This window comes from Ruditapes philippinarum, unplaced genomic scaffold (genome assembly GCF_026571515.1).
Source record: "Ruditapes philippinarum isolate M1 unplaced genomic scaffold, ASM2657151v2 ctg5869_1_1_1_1, whole genome shotgun sequence".
NCBI classification, from domain to species: domain Eukaryota; kingdom Metazoa; phylum Mollusca; class Bivalvia; order Venerida; family Veneridae; genus Ruditapes; species Ruditapes philippinarum.
In genome coordinates, this window is record NW_026856350.1 from 19817 (window position 1) to 41601 (window position 21785).

General features: G+C 32.4%; 1 protein-coding gene across 16 annotated transcripts in view; it reads left to right on the forward strand.

Moving 5' to 3' along the window:
- The window catches only part of LOC132746263 (LIM zinc-binding domain-containing Nebulette-like), a gene marked incomplete at its 5' end in the record, with an annotated part of 34727 nt that extends 15918 nt beyond the window's left edge, over positions 1–18809 (forward strand). For 4 of the 16 annotated variants that reach the window (XM_060735350.1, XM_060735353.1, XM_060735355.1 and 1 more), the window contains 6 exon segments: positions 886–1026; positions 5043–5102; positions 8850–8897; positions 12798–12899; positions 14935–15056; positions 17005–18809. In XM_060735350.1, the coding sequence (XP_060591333.1) occupies positions 886–1026; positions 5043–5102; positions 8850–8897; positions 12798–12899; positions 14935–15056; positions 17005–17181 (650 nt within the window). 16 annotated transcript variants of the gene reach the window in all.
- Positions 18810–21785: the final 2976 nt, after the last annotated feature.

Sequence of the window (21785 nt, forward strand, 5' to 3'; positions counted from 1 at the left end):
AGCAAAAAATTAAGTATGTCATTGATGTCAAGTTGTTTATGAACTAGAACTATTCTTTTTGCACAAGAAGAGAAGAAAATTCCTTAATTAAAATGGGAAATAACTTAGTCTTGTTAAAAAGGGGAGGTAAATTTATATTTTGTGTGTGTAATTTATTAACAAGGGAGATGCACATTCAATTCTTGCTTTAGCCATCTTATTTAGTTTAATTTGTGACATTTTAAGGTTTTTAAACAAAATATGCTCTTTCTTGCTAAATTTGACAAATGAGCACTTTTGAGATAAATGACCGCTTCTGATTCTAGCTGATTGGAAAATGTCTGAAGTTGATATCTAAAAAACAATGATGATGGCTAAAAATGCATCCTTTTTCCTGCTCTTCCAAATTTGATGGACTGATTTTTTTTAATATAATTGTAGAAATGTAATGTTGTAAGATATTTTTGTATTATTCTTGATAAAAAAAATGGAAAAAAACATGATGTAGTATAAGTGTTAAACTTAACTGATATAAGAATAAAATAATGTGATTTTCAATATATTTTTGTTGTAAACATGACTTCACATTCATGGAATCATTTAACGTAACAATAAACCAGTGTTGGGTATCTTCATTTATATCATGAATTATAATTTTGAAATTATAGGGATTTAAACCATTATTCATTATATTTTAAACCATGATTCATTGCGATTTAACCATGATTCATTGCGATTTAACCATGATTCATTATGATTTAAACCATGATTCATTGTGATTAGACCATGATTCAATGTGATTAAACTATGATTCATTGCGATTTAACTATTATTTATATAATTTTAACCATGATTCATTGTGATTTAACCATGATTCATTTTCTTTTTACTTTGTTTCATACATAGCAGGACGAGTAAGACCGAATCCTGGCCGAATTGCTGATTACGACCCGACTGAGGTTGGATTTGGTAGCGGAGGAGGGACACCGTATTCGAACAGAAACTCAGCTGGTGCTAAGCAAGTGTACGACTCGAACATTGGACGAGGTGAGAAAACATGAGCCTGATTTTTTGTAAAAAAAGGAAAAAAAGATTAATTAATATAAAAAAAAAGATAATTTAATGTGTCGTTAAAGTTAAGAACATCACATTTCTGACATTTTTATATGTTTTACTCTATGCATGTTTTAATGTGCTTTACTTTTAAGCCCCATATATAGGGATTTATCTTTTGCCATGCAAGTTGAGTTTTCTCCAAGATGCAGGTTTTTGTTCTTAATGACGTGATAGCACATTAATTTTTGGGATTCGATGATAATCCATGTGACATATATGACATAAGAGGCACGTTTCAACCTTTCCAAGTTTGTCCCTACATGTGTTTAACACTTAAACTGATGCATTTTGTTAAGGAAGCAATCTCTGGTATCAATTCTGACAATTTTTATGGAAGGCCTATTGCACACACAGAGAGGGAGAGAGTGTGTTCTTTCTGATGTTCTGTGTTGTATGCAATAATCATACAGACTGCTTAGTATATTTTTAGTATACTTTTATAATCTATTTACAATTGTGTGTGTTTGTTAGATCAATTACTGTCTAATGCTTTGACAGTCAGTCATACTTGATGAATGAAAACTGCAGTAGTATACTTTACAATGCACACTGCTGTAGTAAGGGAAGCTTGAAAATGTCAGTGCACAGAGTAGTAGGGGGAACAATGCACGAAAAATTAGCAAAGTCAACTTTTTATTTCCGATTTATTTATAAAGAAAATAATTATAATGTTTTCATCATCAACAAGAAAAGTGGTGTTTTTTTGTCTGTATGTGATTGTTTTTAGTTGATATCTACAGAAGATATTTGTTTGTATGTAGTGAATATGAAATATATCTCACTGAGATGAGATATATATTTATATTTCATGATCCTTTAGCACAGATGAAATATAAAGAAAGAAGTAGTCCACTTTAGTGTACAACTTTTGTTTTGCTAATTTTTAAAAAATTACAATTAAGTTTTCAGACATACAGTGTAGAGTAGATTGTATCTTAAATGATAAATTTGTGACAATGATTACTTAAATATTTCATTTTCAGTTTTTAACACTAGTAAAATAATAAGAATTCTCAAAATAATGTTGGATTCAATTTAATAATAATAATTATAAGTTACTATAGTTATGGTATATATAGTACTACAGAGTGTATATTTACATGTACAGATAATAGCCGAATGTTGGCTTATCAGGCCCAGAGGCTTTGCAGTAAGTGGGGAATGTGTCTTGACAAAATGTTTACCACAGTTTATATTTATAGTTAAAAAAGATTGTCAGTGTACTTGCTGTAAAAAAAGTCTTTGAATTTTTAAAAACACTCTTATATTGTTTTTGAAATATACTTCATTTTAATACAAAAAGGAATAATTTATTGTAAGGAAATGGATTTGCATTTCAAGTAGATTTGATTCCTTATAAAGGTCAGTAATCCAGTATGCTAGTATAATGTTGATAGCCTGTTGGAGACACCAAAAGCAAGTACATTGACATTTGTACCATAGCACCAACCATTATTGGAGTTAGTTCATTTAATGCCTGCAGTAACAGTTTGTGTTCCCAGGTCTGGAGATGTGTTTTTGCCTAGATTTGGTCAAAGCAGAGTTTGAACCCCCAAGGTTGCACTGCTGTGCAGACATGGAGTGCCTACCTGCCTACTGTTCCAGTATTGTAGCTCCCCTGATTTATGTTATATTTTATGTTCATTGATATAATTATAGCAAGAAATATTTTAGCATTGACCTGTTTAACACATATTCTTGCATAAAACTGTGCTGGGAGGTGTGGATTTATGGAGAAGAAACTTGCATTAAGAGATAAAATCATGACAGAATGACTTGTGCTGTTGCAAGTTTAGTAACATGATATCTGTGACTGACATAGGGCATCATGTAAGAATAGCCGACTTACATTACTGCTGCCCCTATAATGACCATTTCAAAATCAAAATGTGTTATGAAACGGGTTTTTTAATGCAAAAAGAACAAGTACAAAAAAAAAAGCTGAGTATTATATTATATTTTTATGCAAGAATAGCATTAATGCAAATTTTTTCATGCATTGACAAAACAGAAGCTGTCAGACTTTATTGATTCCCTTGCCCTGGAGCTCGGGCTTTCAATGTGTCTATGTGTTTCTACTTGTGTTATTGTATGAAAAAAGGGGCATTAACCCTGTATTATAAGTAAAAAATGTATATCATATAAATTATATAGAAATAAGTCTGCCATCTATTGTGATAATTATACTGTACGATACTTCCCTATATTTGTAATGTCTTAACATAGAAACTTCTTCGTCATGTATGTTGTATAAAGTAATTAATTATCTATACATAGACTAGTTCTGGCTCCAGTTGGTCAAGACATGGGAGGTATAGTATGTTAATATAGGCTTCCCCATGTCGCAAAAATCCTACTTTAGAAAAAAAACCTAGTCAGATTTCAATGACAAGTGGTAGAAGTATTTTGATTTAGCATATTGTATATATGTATATTGTGTAGAAGTTTGCTTAAGATGATAATCTCATTGAAGCCATATAAATACAATATCTGTTACGTTAAGAGTAAGGGGGTGTCCGTGGCCGAGTGGTTAAGGTTGTTGACTTCAAACCACTTGCCCCTCACCGCTGTGGGTTCGAATCCCGACAGGGACTTTGGATTCTTTCATGTGAGGAAGTTATCAAGCTAGCTTACGGAACGTCGGTGGTTCTACTCAGGTGCCCGTTTGTGCCTGATATAATGCACGGAGGGGCACCTGAGGTCTTTCTCCACCAGTAAAGCTGGAACGTCGCGATATGACCTATACTGTGTCGATGTGACGTAAAACCCAAAACAAACAAACGTTTAAAGAGTTATGGGGCATCCATGGCTGGTTTAGGTCTTTGACTTCAAAGCATTTTAACCTTATAGCTTAAACTTTGAATCCCCCCAGGGACTTTGTACTCCGTCACATGAGCGAGCTATCCAGCTTGTTTACAGGTTTACAGAACGTTGGTGGTTCTATTAACTCCGGTGCCCCCTCGTGCTTGAAACTATTAATGAAGGGGCACCTGAGGTCTTCCTCCACTAGTAAAGCTGGAAATTTGCCATATTACCATTAAATTGTTTATGCCACATAAAACCCAACAAAAAATTAATGTTAAGGAAGTTGCACTATGAATCTGGGCAGGTAAGATAGATATCTTCTATTCCTTAAAGGGAGGTAATCTTGTACTTAAAGGGAGGTAATTTGTACAGCAAAAAAACTGAATAGTATCACAACAGTGTAACTAAAATGTTAATAGTTATAATATGGAAGCAAAATAGTGTTTATTGACATTAAGGATATCTATCACCGTATAGGGTTATTTGTTTAGGTTGAAAAGTTGGAAAGTCAGAATATTATCGAATGAAATTGCTAGAATTTTTATGTTTTGTTCCACTAATATGATAGATATCATAATAACATGAATGTGTGTGTGTTTTATGTTTAAACAAGTCATGAGCATATATTACAACTGTGTTTGAAAACATGAGTTCACTGCTAGCTAAGTGTACATGTCTTGTGCCGTGTCAACCGAGGCTGTGCTTTATATTCTTGGAATTTACATGCATGGTGATGCTTGAGACAATTTTAACGTTCCATGGTCTTAATATGTTTTGTTTAGTTTAAAGTCATAAGACGCTGTTGCATTGAACTATGGAAATTTACTTTCTAGAAGGCTTTTAATGCATTTTGCTCTATCAGTAGCCCATAGAAATCTGCGGGTAGAGGAAGTTAACATTGCTTACTGCAGTAGTTGATTCATTTTTTGAACTGTTTTGAATAGTAGCTTGCAATTCTTTTCAATGAAACAACTCTCTGAAGTGATCATAGATTTTTGTTGTTGAGATATTTATTATTCTTAAAATAATGATTGTCAAAATTAAGATTATTTAAGTTACGAAAGCTTTAGTATAGTGTGGCCAGTCTAAATGTGTAATATTAAAATGGAAAAAAAAATCATATCTGGTCATATTTCACTCAGACGAAGACCCTGGCGAGTATAATAACCAAGAACGTCGCACGTCGAGAGGTTCCGTCAAAAGTAAGTAGGGTAGTTGATTTATAACCAGTGTATTCTATTGCTGTAGCTATAACAAAAATCGTGGCTACTCCGGGGTTGCTTACTGTGAAGTTTTAAGGGATGCGTGACTAAGAACTTTACTTGTAAAACAAAATTGTCTTTATGGTATAAACACATTCAGTTTTCTTCCTTTGAGCACGGAAATACTTTAAACAATAAAAGATTATTTATTGATGAAAATAAAAAAATAAGAAAGAAAAATAAGGGGATAATTTTAGGCATTTTTGGTGAGGAACTGAGGATGATGTTGTTTTACCCCCCTTTACCTCTGTTTGTTCGTCTCTTGCTTTTGTTGTCTCACTGTGGGTGTTCATAATTATAGGTGTTTGGTCTCAAGCCACTAATGCCTTTTTTACTTGCCTTAATAAAAGCACCATTTATGTGTTTGGTCTCTGCCACTTATGCCTTTTTTACTTTATAAAGCACCATTTAGTTAAAAATTCTTGTTAATTAGGCTTGTTCTTTTGAATAATTAAGCATTTTCTTTTGTTTTAAAATTTCACGAAACTTTAAATTTTAAGGTGGTTGTTTTGTTTACTTGAAAAATTTTAAGGAAAACTTGAAAATTTCTTTATTATGTATACATTGTATTGTTGGTGGACATGGTGACCAAAGGTAGGCATCATGGCGGGAAAATATTTTATAAAAACTGGTGTAATAGCCTTTTATGGAAAGCACCAAATATTTATTTATAAATCTTTATGATGTAAGGTTATGAATAAATTTGAGGGATGGTATGAAATTTTACATTAACTTCTTAAATATTAGGTAAAATAATGGTGCTTTCCCCAGGTTCATGATAAAATGTTGACCGATTCCATCTGGAAACAAATTCATAGGCATGTAACTAAACTCTGGTTAGATAAATATCCAATTGTTATCCTCGTTGAAAAGGCAGTTAGGGATATGGTAATAGTTTCTATCCATTCTTTTGTCCTTCTGATTGTCTGTACCACATTGTCTAGCCTAATTTGAAAACTTTCTAAGGTATGACTATTTATATATCAGGTTAACTTGTTACTCAGGCAGAAACAAGGAGAAATGAGAGCTAGATAAATCACGATACAGTAACATGTTAATGTTTGAATTATCTCCCTTTTATTCAATTTCCAAATGATAATAAAGTGTAAATCAAATACTATCCAAGAGCTGTACTTGAAAATTAAAACATGACTTGGTTGCAACTGTTGCAGGGAAGTGTTTCAAAATTGTAGTTGTAGAGCCATTTTGAATAATCTGCCAATTACATTTAAAGTTTAATATTAATGTCCATCAATATTTATTATCAAAGTTATGTAAAAGTTTGTAGAAATGAATTGTTCTACTCTCCAACACATACATTTTCAAACAAGCAAAATGTGGATGGTAAGGTGTGGCGGGGGAGGGGGTAGGGGCTGTCAACATGGGTCTTTTGATAATTGACTCTAACATAATTTTAGTTAATACAAACCCCTCTATGAAAGCATTATAAATCCAGCAGAATTTTTTTTTTTTTTTTAAAAGGATCAGGCAGTTGTTAAAGAGAAAATAATCAAAAGATAAAATAAAACTTTGACCATAATGAAAGAAAGCATGACCTAGCAATAGACAAGACATAGTCACATACTATAGAGGTTTTTTTTTATTTGTCTAGAATATAATTGTAGAAAAGTTAAAAATTTAGTAGAAGAAATTTATATAAAGGCTAGTGAAAATTTGATTATTGGCTAAGAATAGCTTTGTTAGTTATAGCTTATGCTAGATTTATAAATATATACGCCTGTAAGAAAAGCTTGTCCACCTATAGGCAGTATTTTGCGTTGCAGTAATTAGATATGCCTTTAAGCGCAAGAACAGGAAATTCTGTCAATAATTAACCTTAAGTCCAGTTATGAAAGACTATGTACCCTGTACCCATATATAAGAAAGACCCAACAAATATTTGGGTATAGGGTATGAACTGGTCATTTGATTTTTTAGAGTTGAAGAATCTGTGACTCAGGTTGCAGGTTCCTAGCTGTGCTTAGACAATCTATGATGTTCTTGTTTTTAAACTCTGTGATCAAGGTTGTAGGTCTGAGACTTGTGTATCCTGTAGCTTTTTGTTTTTCGTTTAACTTACATGTGATATTTTGCTAAACTAACTGTGTTATTGAGTAATAATATTATATTGAGAATTTTGAAACTAGACTGCTTGCACATTAGATTTTCCTTTTAGGCAGAATCCTGAGCTTTGTGTGCATGGCCTGGAGATTTCTTCTGAAAACCAGTCTACTCCGAAATCTTAGCCCGTTAGAACTGAAAGTGACGAGCCTTTGCCAAAAGTTTAGAGCCTTTACAGTCTAATTAGGTCAGGATCTATACTGAATTTTAATTGGCTGTTCCAAATTCAAAGCAGGGCTAATCTGTTACATAAATTCAGCACGTTGTGGTTAAATGCTGCTTTGTCATTGTTTTTTTCTTCAAAATTTAACCAATCAACTGCAGGAGGAGAGAGACTGGTTTTCAGAATTATTAGTTTCATAACTATAAGACATGAAATATTTCAAGCATAGCTTATTTCATGCTTACTTCATTCATTATCAAATAATTGATATTCTGAATTTATATTATGAAGATGAAATTGCAATAACAAAGAAAGAATATGGTTTCTTTTTATGTTTCAATGAAAAGAGTGTATGTAAAAATTGTTCTGAAATTAACAGTACTTGAGACTCTGTTTTCTTTATTTTGTATAATTTATATAATTCCACATCTCATTTGTTACTTTAAAGCCAGATGAGTTAAGTAGCTCCTGAGAGAGAGTGTTACATTAGGACATCTTATTTGAAAGTTTAAGTAATGGCACTGATTAATCTTAAGAAAATTTAATCTTGAGAAAATTTTTGCATATATCTTCCTCTGCTGCTATTTTACAAAAAGATTGACAGCAGTCCCATGCAGAAAACTGGTCAGTACTGGTGCAGAATCCAGGACAACTGGTCCAGTACTGGTGAACTGATATATAACCCAGAAAAGTAGCTTTTGTATTGAACAATGTCTGTTGAAAGCTTTATAATGCAACCGTTATGTCCAGGAGGCAGGCTTCATGGTTGTTAAAAAAATCTAAAAATAAATGATGGTTGTGTGAAAAATAAATTGGCTTACCCCTCCTGTTGTTATTAATTGTTATGTCAAGGTCAACTTTTTACTAAGTTCATTATAAATCATCACTTCATTTGAATGTTTGTTTGTATCAAATATTTGCATAGTATGTTCTGAAGAGGTACCAAATTTTGGTACATATAATTATACTGCACAGAGTGATGCATGATGCTTTACTAAGAAACAGATGTTTTATATAACATAGAAATGCACTGTATGTGGCATGGTGCCAAAGATTGTGTAGCTACAGGGCTTTTATTGGCTATCACCCAAAACAGCTGTAATATATCCAAAAGAAAAAGAAAAATCCACTTCCCGAAAGTAAACACTTTCTTTTCTGTGAAGATGTGTAGTAAAAAGTTGTTCTATTGTGTATAATTTTTTTTTTTTCTTGAAAATTAATTAGGGGTTGTTTTTTTTTTTTTTATAACTTTGAATATGACCTTTTCCCAAATGACTGTCCTTTTCCCAAAAGATATAATGTTCAACAGGATAGTTTTATCAAAAGTTGTCGAGAAAAAGCCCTGTTTAGTATTACAATTTGCGTATGAAGCATGGTGATTTGAAGTGTTATACATTCTATAGATCGTGTTCAGAGATTTTCCTCGTCTGGCGATGAGGACCCGGCGAGGTGTAAGTATTTTTTGCATTGTTGCTTCCTTCACTAATATAATCACTGTGAATACTGTGCGCTGAGGGAAGTTGTATTATGCTGGAAAAAATTTAGATCACTGTACATGGAGATGAATTAGTAAAATGGAGAAAATATGAATCCCTAAAGAAAGTCCAAAATGGCAAAACTCCTGTTATCAACAGAAAATCTTAAGTGTACAGATATTTTGTTTATTCTAGCTAGCTTTATTGAGAACAACAACTTTTTCAGGAGGTGTCCTTAACATTTGCCCTTGTCCTTTCCCTTACAGACAGACAAAATGCTTATCCTTTAAACTACTACATGTACACTGTAGCTGTTATTGTCATTTCCCTGCCAAAAGACAGTGATCTCAGTTTTTCCGTAGAACTGTTAGTGCTGCTTGTTTTCTACTGGTTGTGGTTTGTAGAGATTTGTCATACTCGTTTTTGTTTGCGTAATAAACCAGAATATTTACGTTTGTTTGTATTATTTTAGAGTTACCTGGACTCGCATGCATAGGAGTTTTTTTTAATTCTTTATTGTCTTGCTCAATTATTATATTAATATGATACGGAGTGCTGTCTTAATGACCTAGGTGTCATAGTCAGTGACAGCACACTTTGTGAAGTTTTTTTGTATCACCCAACTTTCTTTAGCAGTTATTGCTGTGAAACTTCTTATGCTAATACTTGTGACTTATTCCCCCTCTTGCAAATTTAGGTATGAGTAGATAACTCGTGTCATGAAGTTTGTCATAATTTTGCCCCCTTTTTAGCCGAGAGATTTTTCAAAGATGTGTTCTTAATCTACAGTATCAAATGCTGAGAGTAGTTGAGCGCACTGTTTATGGACAGCTCTTGTTTTACATTCTATTAAAAAAGTAAATGGCTGATCTTAAAGCATAAAAAATCTTTAGAATGGTACTGTAGTCATAGTTTATTTTAAGCTTGTTTCTTTTTTTGTTATTTATATTATGGGTATGTTTATTGAGAAATCTATTTATAGTGCATGTTGAATGATGTTTCATGTTGTGTTGTTTTATTTATTTTTTTTTTTTACTTATCTGTAACCTTATGATTCTAATATACTTGTTTTTATTCTCTTTCAAGTGCTTCATAATTTTTCTATGATCTTGGAGTACCCTTGTAAACTCCTGTACTCACTTATTTCAACTTAGGTTATACATTTATTATATTTTTGATGTCTAATGATTAGAATTTTTAGTGATAGTTTTGCTAGTTAAATATATTTAGTGTTTATGGGCATTTTATATGTTTGCTATGGACATTGCATGGTGGGATATATAGGTGTTGTTGTTGTTTGACAACGATGCATCTTTACAATGTATGATATTGTGACCGTCAAGTGGCGGAGGGTGTGAAGAGCATTGTGCCTTATTTTGTCGTATTGTCTAATGTCTTTGTGTTTTAGATACATATACCCAATTAGTTTTGTTGTGCTAAATCTAGTTTCTGACTTTCCACGCTATTTTCAGATCTTTAGAAATACAGCTTTTTTTTGCCTTTAAAAATGAAAAGCAATGGGTTTAACAGTTAAGCTTTTAAGCTTTTGATCTTACTTTGTGGAAAGAGTTTTCCTTGCGCTTTATTTACATAAGAAAGTTCTCTTAAAGTAAGTTACAGAGGACTTGCAAAGATAACTTACAACACTGTTGCGCTGATTCTTTGATGTATGAAAAACCAGCTTTTGATTGGTTTTATGATTCTGAGTAACTGCTTGTGCCTAATAAGAACACGCAGGCAAACTTTAGGTCTTTCCATACTTAAACTAATTAATTAATTCTTAATTAATCAAGAAAATGACCAAAATCTTTTAAATTAAAAAGTGATGACTTATATGAGACTCAATAATATTTGAATTCAGTTGATCATGTATGGGAAATGTATTATTTTAGATAAGATTTTGCATACTTAATATCAAGATAAATGTTAGGTTTTCTTGATAATAAATGTTTCCACATTATACAACGTGCTAGGATATACATGTATATATATAGTATTTTATGTACTTAATGTTTATATTCTAATTTATGTTATGATCATGTTGTATATACATATTGTATTATATACATTTATACTATGTTACAAATGTATTTAATTTTATCGAAATTTCTTTTGGTTGAAAACTCTTTTAACTCCATATCTGATTAGTAATAAACTATTATGTCGGGAAGTGTTCTTCATCCTTTGAGGAATACTTTACACGACATGGATATAAGAATTTTGAAATTAGTCCAAGAATAGTTCTTGGTTTTTACATTGACTTTGCCATTATAATACATTGACTTGGTCATATATTACATTGACAGAATCTCGGGACTTGTTCTATTAGTCTTTACACAGTAATATTAGTGTTGCATTTTACCTTATAAATATATTCATTATATAATTAACATCTCTTTGCTGTCTTACAATATATGTAACTGTATTACAGACACAATCACCATATTTTAACATGACTATCTGTTATGATTCTTGCTTGAATTAACATCACTTTTAAAGTATCATAGCCAGTTTCACAAATTCAGAATAGTATCAATATTTATATAAAATGTATATTTTATGTTTACACAGAGTAATCTTTCACATAATGTATCTGTATACTAGAACATTTTCTTTTTTACTTCAAATTTAAAGTAAACAGAACTTTTCCAAACCATGAATAGCTTAGAAAATATAAACGACTTAAACATTTTGGAGTTAGTTTGAAAATGCTCATATGTAAATGGAAGTTGTGAATACTGGGAAAATACAAAAAAAAAGGAACAAAAAAGGAGGAAATCTATAAAGATCAAAAATTGTTGTTTGTAATGAAAAAGCTTAATTTATACTCAAAATAGTCAGCATCCATTAATTTGTGATTAAAACTATTTGAATTTGAAGAAGAAATTTGAGTGGAAAAAAGAATCTGTAAAAATCAAATATAAATAAATGTACAGATGAAATTTTTTTGTAACTTTATCATATAATTTAATTTAGTAACAAACTTTTAGTATTGTTATTGAGTCTATATATAAAATTATCAGTACAATTTGAGCTAACTTTCGGTGGTTCTACTCAGGTGCCCGTTCGTGCCTGAAATATTGCAGGGAGGGGCACCTGAGGTCTTCCTCCACCAGTAAAGCTGGAACGTCGCCAAACGACCTATACTGTGTCGATGTGACGTAAAACCCAAATCAAACAAACAAAAAAGTACAATTTGGAGAGGAGTTAATAATATTTTATTAACAAAAGTTTGTGATTGGTTTGTGATAATTTTTTTAATATCGTATTAAAAATATGTCAAACAAATCTGAGATTTCAAAAAGACATAATAAAACATGATGCTATTGTTTTAAGTTATGCCGAAATTTGATGAAACACGATATTGTGGAATATTGTGAATATGATATTAACTTGATTCGATTTGAATAATTGGAAACATAGAAGATAATATGATGCAAAGAAAAACTATGTCATTATGAAATGTAATGTCACTATGCAATAGAAAAAATAAAATGTCAAAAACATGATCAGGTATGATAAAACATAATTAAAATTCATGAAACATGATGAAAGAGGTGAAACAATAATGGAATCTTTTAAAACATGATGAAATTTAATGAAACATGATAAAATACTATTAAAAAATAATAAATTAAAAACATGAAATTTAATGAAACATATAAATTTTCCTGAAAGTTGTTTAGATTTTACAAATTTTTATAACACATGATGTAATTTAATGAAACATGATGAAATACAATTAAAAAAAAAATGAAATTGAATGAAACAATGTGAAATTTCTTAAAAGTTGATGAAATTTCACACAACATGAATTTCATAAAAAAAAAATATATATAATTTTAATGAAACATGATTGATTTGTGATACTTACAGTGGAGCAGCCACAGTCACGTAAAGTTGGCTCAATTAGTGACTATGACCCTCTTAATGAGAAATACGGCTCCATAGCCGGTCAACACACAGATCCTAGGAGAGGTAATTCGACTAAACAAAAAATAGTTCTTATTTATTTTAAACACAATAACTTTAGTGAATAAAGGAAGGTATTTTGACAATGGGCAAAATACCCTTAATTCCTAAAACAAAAATTAAATAAGAGAAACTTTTAGTTTTATACGACATTTTTGTTGTTGTCATCAGTGTAAAGAAAACAAATTAGTGGTAGATTTTGGTTTTTATTGATGAATAAAATTTGATACTGGTTTAAAAGAGAAAAAAGCAAAAGAATGTTAGGTTAATGGCAGCACTTCACTTTAGGCATATTTGTTTAGCTATGCTTCAACTTCAAATGCAAACTTTATATGTTAGCTGTCTTGTTTCTTTTTGTATGTCTCTGCATTTTGTAATTTGCACTGGGAACTTTTGCCCATTCTATTGGAAAAAATTAACAACAGGGTTTTGTTTGCAGTTTGCCCTTGACCTTCCCAATCTTTGCATGAATGGTTGAATGGAAATTTTATTTCTTTTATTTCACATAGCTGAAAATTCTAGAATGGGCTGTCCTATACAATGTTAAACATCTGACTTTATTTCAATTTGAGCCGTGACACGACAAAACCAACATAATGGGTTTGCGACCAGCATGGATCCAGACCAGCCTGCGCATCCACGCAGTCTGATCAGGATCCATGCTGTTCGCTATCAGTTTCTCTACTTATAATAGGGTTTGTAAGCGAACAGCATGGATCCTGATCAGACTGCGCGGATGCGCAGGCTGGTCTGGATCCATGCTGGTCGCAAACCCATTATGTTGGTTTTGTCGTGTCACGGCTCATTTCTGTTTGGTCTATATACTAAAACCATGTTCTGCTTACTTTGTGTCTTGGGCAGGATGGACTTTTAAATGTTTAGGTTAAAAAACAACAACAATGTAATAGATTTGAAAGGCAAACAATATAAAGCCAGGTTATAGTGCTCACAGATGTGCTGTCTGGCCAGTAAAGTCTGCGTCGTCTTCACAGATGTGCAGGCTGGCCTGGCAGCATATTGATAGCAAGTCAATCATTTATGACCACTAGCTTAAGCGTAAAGACTCGTAATGATTAGCCTGCAGGTGGCAACAGATTCTATCCATGTGACCAATGCAGACCAAGATAAGCCAGCACATCTTTGGTGTCTGATCATGCTCTGCAATGTTCGCTATTCAGCCAGTACTATGAATGGTTTTGTCCAGATTTAAATATGAGCCGCGTCACGACAAAACCAACATAATGGGTTTGTGACCAGCATGGATCCAGACCAGCCTGCGCATCCGAGCAGTCTGATCAGGATCCATGCTGTTCGCTTACAAACTATTACAAGTAGAGAAACCGATAGCGAACAGCATGGATCCTGATCAGACTGCACTGATGTGCAGACTGGTCTGGATCCATGCTGGTCGTAAACCCATTATGTTTGTTTTGTCGTGACGCGGCTCATATGAATTTTTGTCAAGTTTTAAAGATGGACAAGTCCATTTAGGTTATTCAGTATGGTAAGGGTTATTGCTAGTGGTGGTAATGACTTGCACTTGCCACCAGTATCTGTGCAGTCTTGCCAGGCTATATACTGATAGCTACTTGATATTGGCACCTTAATATTGCAATATTTACAGTGGACCAAATTCGACCAAGCAGATTTAGATTCATTGCATGAATTCAGCTGGGTAAAGGTTAATATAAATACATGTAATTATATTTAGGTCAGACTTTCTATTGCTGGAAATCAAGTTTGAAAGTTGTAAATTTATTTTTAAGGTGTCAGATTGTGACAACTATTTCTTAAGAGTGATATAGGTGAAAACATGTTGCAGAGATTTACAAGAAGACAAGCAATCGGCTTTAACCCATTGCTTTTGATGTTGAGCAGATGCTATCAAGCCAGTGCTGTTGCATTTTCAGTAATATATTAAATAATGAATAATCAAAGTCTGAAAAGTTTTTCTATGTGCAAGATTTGTTTGTTTTTTATCTGATTTGATTCAGTTTGTATTATGAAAACGTGATATTGTAAGATGTGGTTTACTTTACAGCCCAGCAGCCAGCACAACAATATCAGCCCCCACCTCAACAACCTTATCAGCCCCCACCTCAACAATATCAGCAGCCCCCAGCAGAACCCCAGCAACCTAGAGATGATATGGCAGGCAAAGGGGTGAGTTTTGAAAATTTCTATCTTTTGTTTATCTTTATTTGTTTTGTAGATTTTTGGGCCTTTAGCTGGTTTACATATAGATTCTGATGAAAATCATCTCAAACCACAAATTATGAACTAATGCAAAGATATTAATATAAGGACATACAGTTTAATATGATGCTGAAAAAAAAGCCAGGGAATTTTGATTTAGGAATTTTGAGAAAAGAGGTGTTCTTATAGGCTTATCAAGAAGCATTGGTAAAGAAGTGTGGAGTTACGAAGCCATTTATACTGGTAGAATTTCAGATGTATCTAATTTGCAGGTTTAGGATAACCGTGTATTTACAAAACAAAAGGATGAAAAAACTGTTCAATTGCTAGAAGCCCTTGGCCATAAAATGGAATAACAATGCAAAAAGATTTTATGCCATATCTTTATTTGCAAGGTTAAAACACAGAGGGTATGGGTTTTTTAGCTCACCTGTCACAAAGTGACAGGGTGAGCTTTTGTGATCGCTTTTCGTCCGGCGTCCGTCCGTCGTCCGTCCGTAAACTTTTACTTTAAATGACATCTCCTCATAAACTACTAAGCCAATTTCATCCAAACTTCACAGGAATGTTCCTTTGGTGGTCACCTTTAAAAATTGTTCAAAGAATTTAATTCCATGCGGAACTCTGGTTGCCATGGCAACCGAAAGAAAAAACTTTAAATATCTTCTTTTAAAAAACCATAAGAGCTAGAGCTTAGATATTTGGCATGAAACATCTTCTAGTGAGTGTCTACCAAGTTTGTTCAAATAAAAGCCCTGGGGTCAAAATTGGCCCCGCCCCGGGGGGTCATTGATTTTCCCAATATGCATATAGTAAAAACTTAAAAAATCTTCTTTTAAAGAACCCAAAGAGCTAGAGCTAAGATATTTAGCATGAAACATGTTCTAATGGGTGTCTACCAAGTTTGTTCAAATAAAAGCCCTGGGGTCAAAATTGGCCCCGCCCCGGGGGGTCATTGATTTTCCCTATACGCATATAGTAAAAACTTAAAAAATCTTCTTTTAAAGAACTCAAAGAGCTATGGCTAAGATATTGAGCATCAAACATGTTCTAATAGGTGTCTACCAAGTTTGTTCAAATAAAAGCCCTGGGGTCAAAATTGGCCCGGCCCCAGGGGGTCATTGATTTTCCCTATATGCATATAGTAAAAACTTAAAAAATCTTCTTTTAAAGAACTCAAAGAGCTATGGCTAAGATATTTAGCATCAAACATGTTCTAATAGGTGTCTACCAAGTTTGTTCAAATAAAAGCCCTGGGGTCAAAATTGGCACCGCCCCGGGGGTCATTGATTTTCCTTATATGTGTACAGCAAAAACTTAAAAAATCTTCTTTGAAAAAACCCAAATAACTAGAGTTAAGATATTAAGCATGAAACATCTTTTAGTGAGTGTCTACAAAGTTTTTTCAAATAAAAGACCTGGGGTCAAAATTGGCCCCGCCCCGGGGGTCATTGATTTTCTTTATATGTGTATAGCAAAAACTTAAAATCTTCTTTGAAAAAACCCAAATAGCTAGAGTTTAGATATTAAGCATGAAACATCTTCTAGTAAGTGTCTACAAAGTTTGTTCAAATAAAAGCCCTGGGGTCAAAACTGGCCCGACCCCAGTGGTGTCATTGTATTTAACTATATGTGTATAGTAAAAACTTTAAAAAAATCTTCTTTTAAAAAGCCCAATGAGGTAGAGCTTAGATGTTTAGCATGAAACATCTTCTTATGGGTGTCTTCCAAGTTTGTGCAAATAAAAGCCCTTGGGTTAAATTGGCCCTGCAACGTTGGGGGGGGGGGCTATATACAGGTGAGCGACCTCAGGGCCATCATGGCCCTCTTGTTTATGTGAAGGATATGCATTGCAGTATTTTCATGTATCACATTATTTTCCATGTTACGTATACATGTATTTGCATTTTGACAGATGGTTTGTAAAGCAATGTACGATTACGACGCAGCTGACGCGGACGAGGTTGGTTTTCGAGAGGGAGATTTGATCGTATTCTGTCAGCCAATTGACGCGGGATGGATGGAAGGCACCGTAGAGAGTACCGGAAAACGTGGAATGTTACCTTCAAATTATGTGGAGAAAATCAACTAGGCGCTTTTTTAAATGAAAATTTAATCATTTTTTAAAATGTGTATAGAACATGTATATATAGCTATGTGTGTTAAGATAAGTTGAAAAGCTAAAGCCTAGGGCGAGTCTGAACCAGAATTGCATTAAATTTGTGATGGAAAACGTGATAATTATGTTGTAACTACTTAACAGAGCCTTTATGTTAAATATGTTTTTTTTTAGTTTTTTAAAGATCAAAATTTGAGATAGATGCCTTTGAACAGATTTTGCTTTTTCTAGAACAAGACAAAATAGTGTGATGTCTTCTTGAAATCGTCCTAATTGGTAAGACAGTTATAAAATGTTTTAAGTACAAATCTGCATGGAGAACAAAGTCAGTGCCTGCTCAGGCAAAGATAAGTTTTGGGAGTTTTCGTAAGATGATATTTGGTATGGGTACATGTAGTTTTGCAGGAAAAGAAGCCCAGTCCAGTCTGCCTAATGTGTACATAGCTGTTGCAATTTCTTTCACATCCATAATAAATGTTTTTTTGGAGAGAAAAAAAACGGTTCTTGTAAAAATTTAAATAAATCATCCACGGTTTTTAATATTGATATTCAAGAGTTTCATTCTTTTCACTGTCCTCCCTATCGGTTTCAAACTTGCTTCTTGAATTCTTTGTTGTTGATTCTTTTTTCCCACAACTTTTTAAAGAGGAAAAGAGGAATATTTCATTAGCCTACATACGTACCACTACCTTAGAGCGTAAATGTAGTTTTGAACAAATATTTTTTCAGAACATCGATATTAACCTGCTGGGAACAAAAATTATAAGTCCTTGACCAGGTTTTATACAGTACATTTTAGATAAGTAAATTGAGCCGCATCACTACAAAACCAACATAGTGCGTTTACGACCAGCATGGATCCAGACCAGCCTGCGCATCCGCGCAGTCTGATCAGGATCCATGCTGTTCGCTATCAGTTTCTCTACTTGTAATAGAGTTGGTAAGCGGACAGCATGGATCCTGATCAGACTGCGGATGCTCAGGCTGGTCTGGATCAATGCTGGTCGCAAACCCATTATGTTGGTTTTGTTGTGGCGCGGCTCAATTTTGTTATTAGTTTAGATTTTTTTATAAAAAGATATATCTTAGTTTTTAAAGTTGCCATATTTTGAATAGATAGGAGAGAGGGAAAAGGGCTTGCGATTTGAATATCATTTTCGTTTTGTTCCTCAGACTATGAATTTATTTTTGTCATATTTTGTTGTTGTTTTTATTACTTTATTTCTGTTCTTAATTCAATGATCAGATTGACTACATGTGTTTGACAGTGTTTTTTTTTTTTTTTTTGCATTTTTTTTTATCATTCATTTTTGCAAGGATTGTTTTTTTATTATGATTTTTTTCATGGATATTTCCACAGTATTTTTTGTTGTCATTGTTCTCTTGTGAGACATTTTAAGAAAATTGCTAAAGTTTTAGTGACCCATTAGCTAGCATCATAGTGAATGTGTGAATTAAAAAGAACAAAAGCATCCTGAAACTTTAGAAATGAAATAAGAAAAAAAATTTTATGCAGTTTTCCAAAATATTCAAACGTAAAGCAGCTTCATTCTTTCCCAAATAAGCAACGTTAGTGATAAGTCTTACCAAAAAAAATAAAATTAAGAGAGTAAAAACAAAAAAAACAAAAAAAAATTAAGAGAGTAAAAACTCCTTTTTGAAAACAGAAAAAAAACAACAAATATTATTTTTTGATCATTAATGTGTGAATTCAGGCTGTGTTAAACACCAATAAATATATTTAAGTCTTTGGGGTTTTGTTTTAAGAAAAAGGTTTTGTTATTATTTAAAGCAAAAAATTACTAGGTTAAACTGTTTTATCAATTTTGTATATTTAAAAAGGCATCTAGTATCTCATCTAATAATGCAAAACTACTTATCTATATATATGCTTATCTAAGTTATTTCATATGAATCTTCCATAAACAATTTCGAATGTGTATCAAATACTGCTATTTATATATATATATATATATATGAAGCCTTGGATTGTATGCTCAATGCAACACCTAGTAAATTAACTAATTCTGGTGCAATTTCGGTATGCAGTCATAGTGGCGTGTCTTGGAAACACGATTTTCTATTGTCTCTTTTTATTAAGGGTGTATTATAAAAAAATGTTAACACAGATGTTTTTAAAACTGGAACTTTGTTAAGACTTGTTTTAAAGCTAGATAATAGAATTTAGATGTTTTTATATTAGAAGTGTGTGGTGGAGAATGAAGTAAAGTGTAGCCCTTTTGTACCCATAAAGTAATAAGTTGTTGTTCCAAAAATTGTTAATTAGTTGTATATTAATTTCAACATTTCAAAAATAAGTTTTTGAATTCTAAACATTTTCAAGTGTAATGTTTGGCAAATGGGGTTCATAAATCGGTGGAATTTATATTGTTTTTGGCTTAATCTTTAGCCTGAAGGAAACAAAATTGATTACCCTTTACCACCAGAAAAGAGCCAGGCCAGTCTGCACAACCATTGCATCAGCCCAGGCTCTACACTGTATTAGTAGCTAAATTTTTGTATTTTGATACAGAATTCCATTAAATTTTGAATGGACCGCTCCAAATTTAAAGCTGGGCAAATTGTTTATACAAATAACAACAGCTTTAGGGTTGAACTGAATAAAGTTCTTAAGTAAAGGGATGAAAAGGTCATAACAATTTCTCCATGGAGTAGAAAACAAACCCTGATATTATTTTGTGGGTATCACAAGGGTTTTCAATGATTGTATGAGTGAAGAAGGTTTTCATTGCTTGGAGTTTTAAATGTGTCCTGATTCATCATGTGTTTGTCTTTCATGTTAAGTTTTGTTTTTGTCAAGTTTAGATTGTGTATATGTATGGTATATAGGTGGGCTTTTTTAACTGGATGGTATATATATGTGTGTATTATCTAGCTAGGTGATATATATGTGTATTATCTAATTAGGTGGTATATATGACTATTTCCTAGCTAGGTGCACTATCTGATTATGTGGTATGTGTGTATTATCTAGCTGGGTGGTATATAACTGTATTATCTAGCTGGATGGTATATAACTGTATTATCTAGCTGGGTGGTATATAACTGTATTATCTAGCTGGGTGGTATATAACTGTATTATCTAGCTGGGTGGTATATAACTGTATTATCTAGCTGGGTGGTATATAACTGTATTATCTAGCTGGGTGGTAGATAACTGTATTATCTAGCTGGGTGGTATATAACTGTATTATCTAGCTGGATGGTATATAACTGTATTATCTAGCTGGGTGGTATATAACTGTATTATCTAGCTGGGTGGTATATAACTGTATTATCTAGCTGGGTGGTATATAACTGTATTATCTAGCTGGGTGTTACATATGTAGACTATCTGGCTTGGTGGTATATATCTGTATTTTCCAGCTGTGTGGTATATAACTTCTTTTCTCCTAGCTTGGTGATATATATGTGCACTATCTGGCTGGGTGGTATACAACCTGTTTTTATCTAGCTTGATGGTATATATTGTTCCTCTATCTTCCTTTAACCGTTATATGTGTCTGAATTAAAACAGTTTATATAAATTAAATATTGAGATAAAAAATCATTTTAGCTTTGGCTTTAGAGGGAAATCTCCTAAATTTTTCTTCATAAAAGTCGGGCCCCTTTTAAAAGGAGCGGAAATTTAAGGCTATATAAATCAAACTTTATAGATTTGTGAAAGTGTTTAAAGTAACACAAAAAGTCATGACTTCAACATGGCATCTTGAATAAAAAGAAAGTCGTTTCCAGTGTCAATAACCTTTTTAGTTAATCATTGATAAAGAATGCTTCTGTGTTAAAGATAGGCTGTTTATTCAATTGCTATGTTGTTACTCGTTGCTATGCTGTTAGTTAATGTGTTTTCTGCCTTTAAATGTGATCTATTCTGTTGGCTTTTAAAATCTTTTATTCCTTACTCTATATTCACTTATATACAAGGAGTTAGCAGTTTCAAGGGTATATTTTTCATCGTTTTTTGTTGACTGTTAACAGTGAAATTAAAATGTATAGTGACATTCTGATTACATCTAAAACAAACTAAATGGGGAAAAAGTTGCAAAGTCGTTAAAAGTAACAACCCCAAAATTTAAAGTGAAACCCAAAGGGAATTTTAAAAATTTTTGTTATTTTTAAATTTTTTCCTCAGATAAAAGGGTTTTTTTACAATTTTAAAAAATTTTTTTGCAAAAAATATTCCCCATTATAATATTTTGTATTTTTAAAATTAGCTTTTTTATTTGACAAATTTCAACTCCTTCCCTGTACTACCACAGACGTTTGTTCTTTTTGTTTTAGAAATAAGTGGTCTACGGGTATTTGATCGACCTAAAAAGTTTATTTATAGAGTTACTAAAATAGATGAAATAGAGAATTTATTCAGGATAGTTTGTATATTAAGTTTTTATCTAAAATTTAATCACAGGTTTATATGGCATTGTTAATTGTTTTTATTTTTGTATGTATAGGGTATCAATTTTGCAATATATATATAAATGAAATTAATTGAACAATACTATCATTTTTTGATCACGAAATGTGAAAAATATCAATCCAAACAGACCAGATTTCGT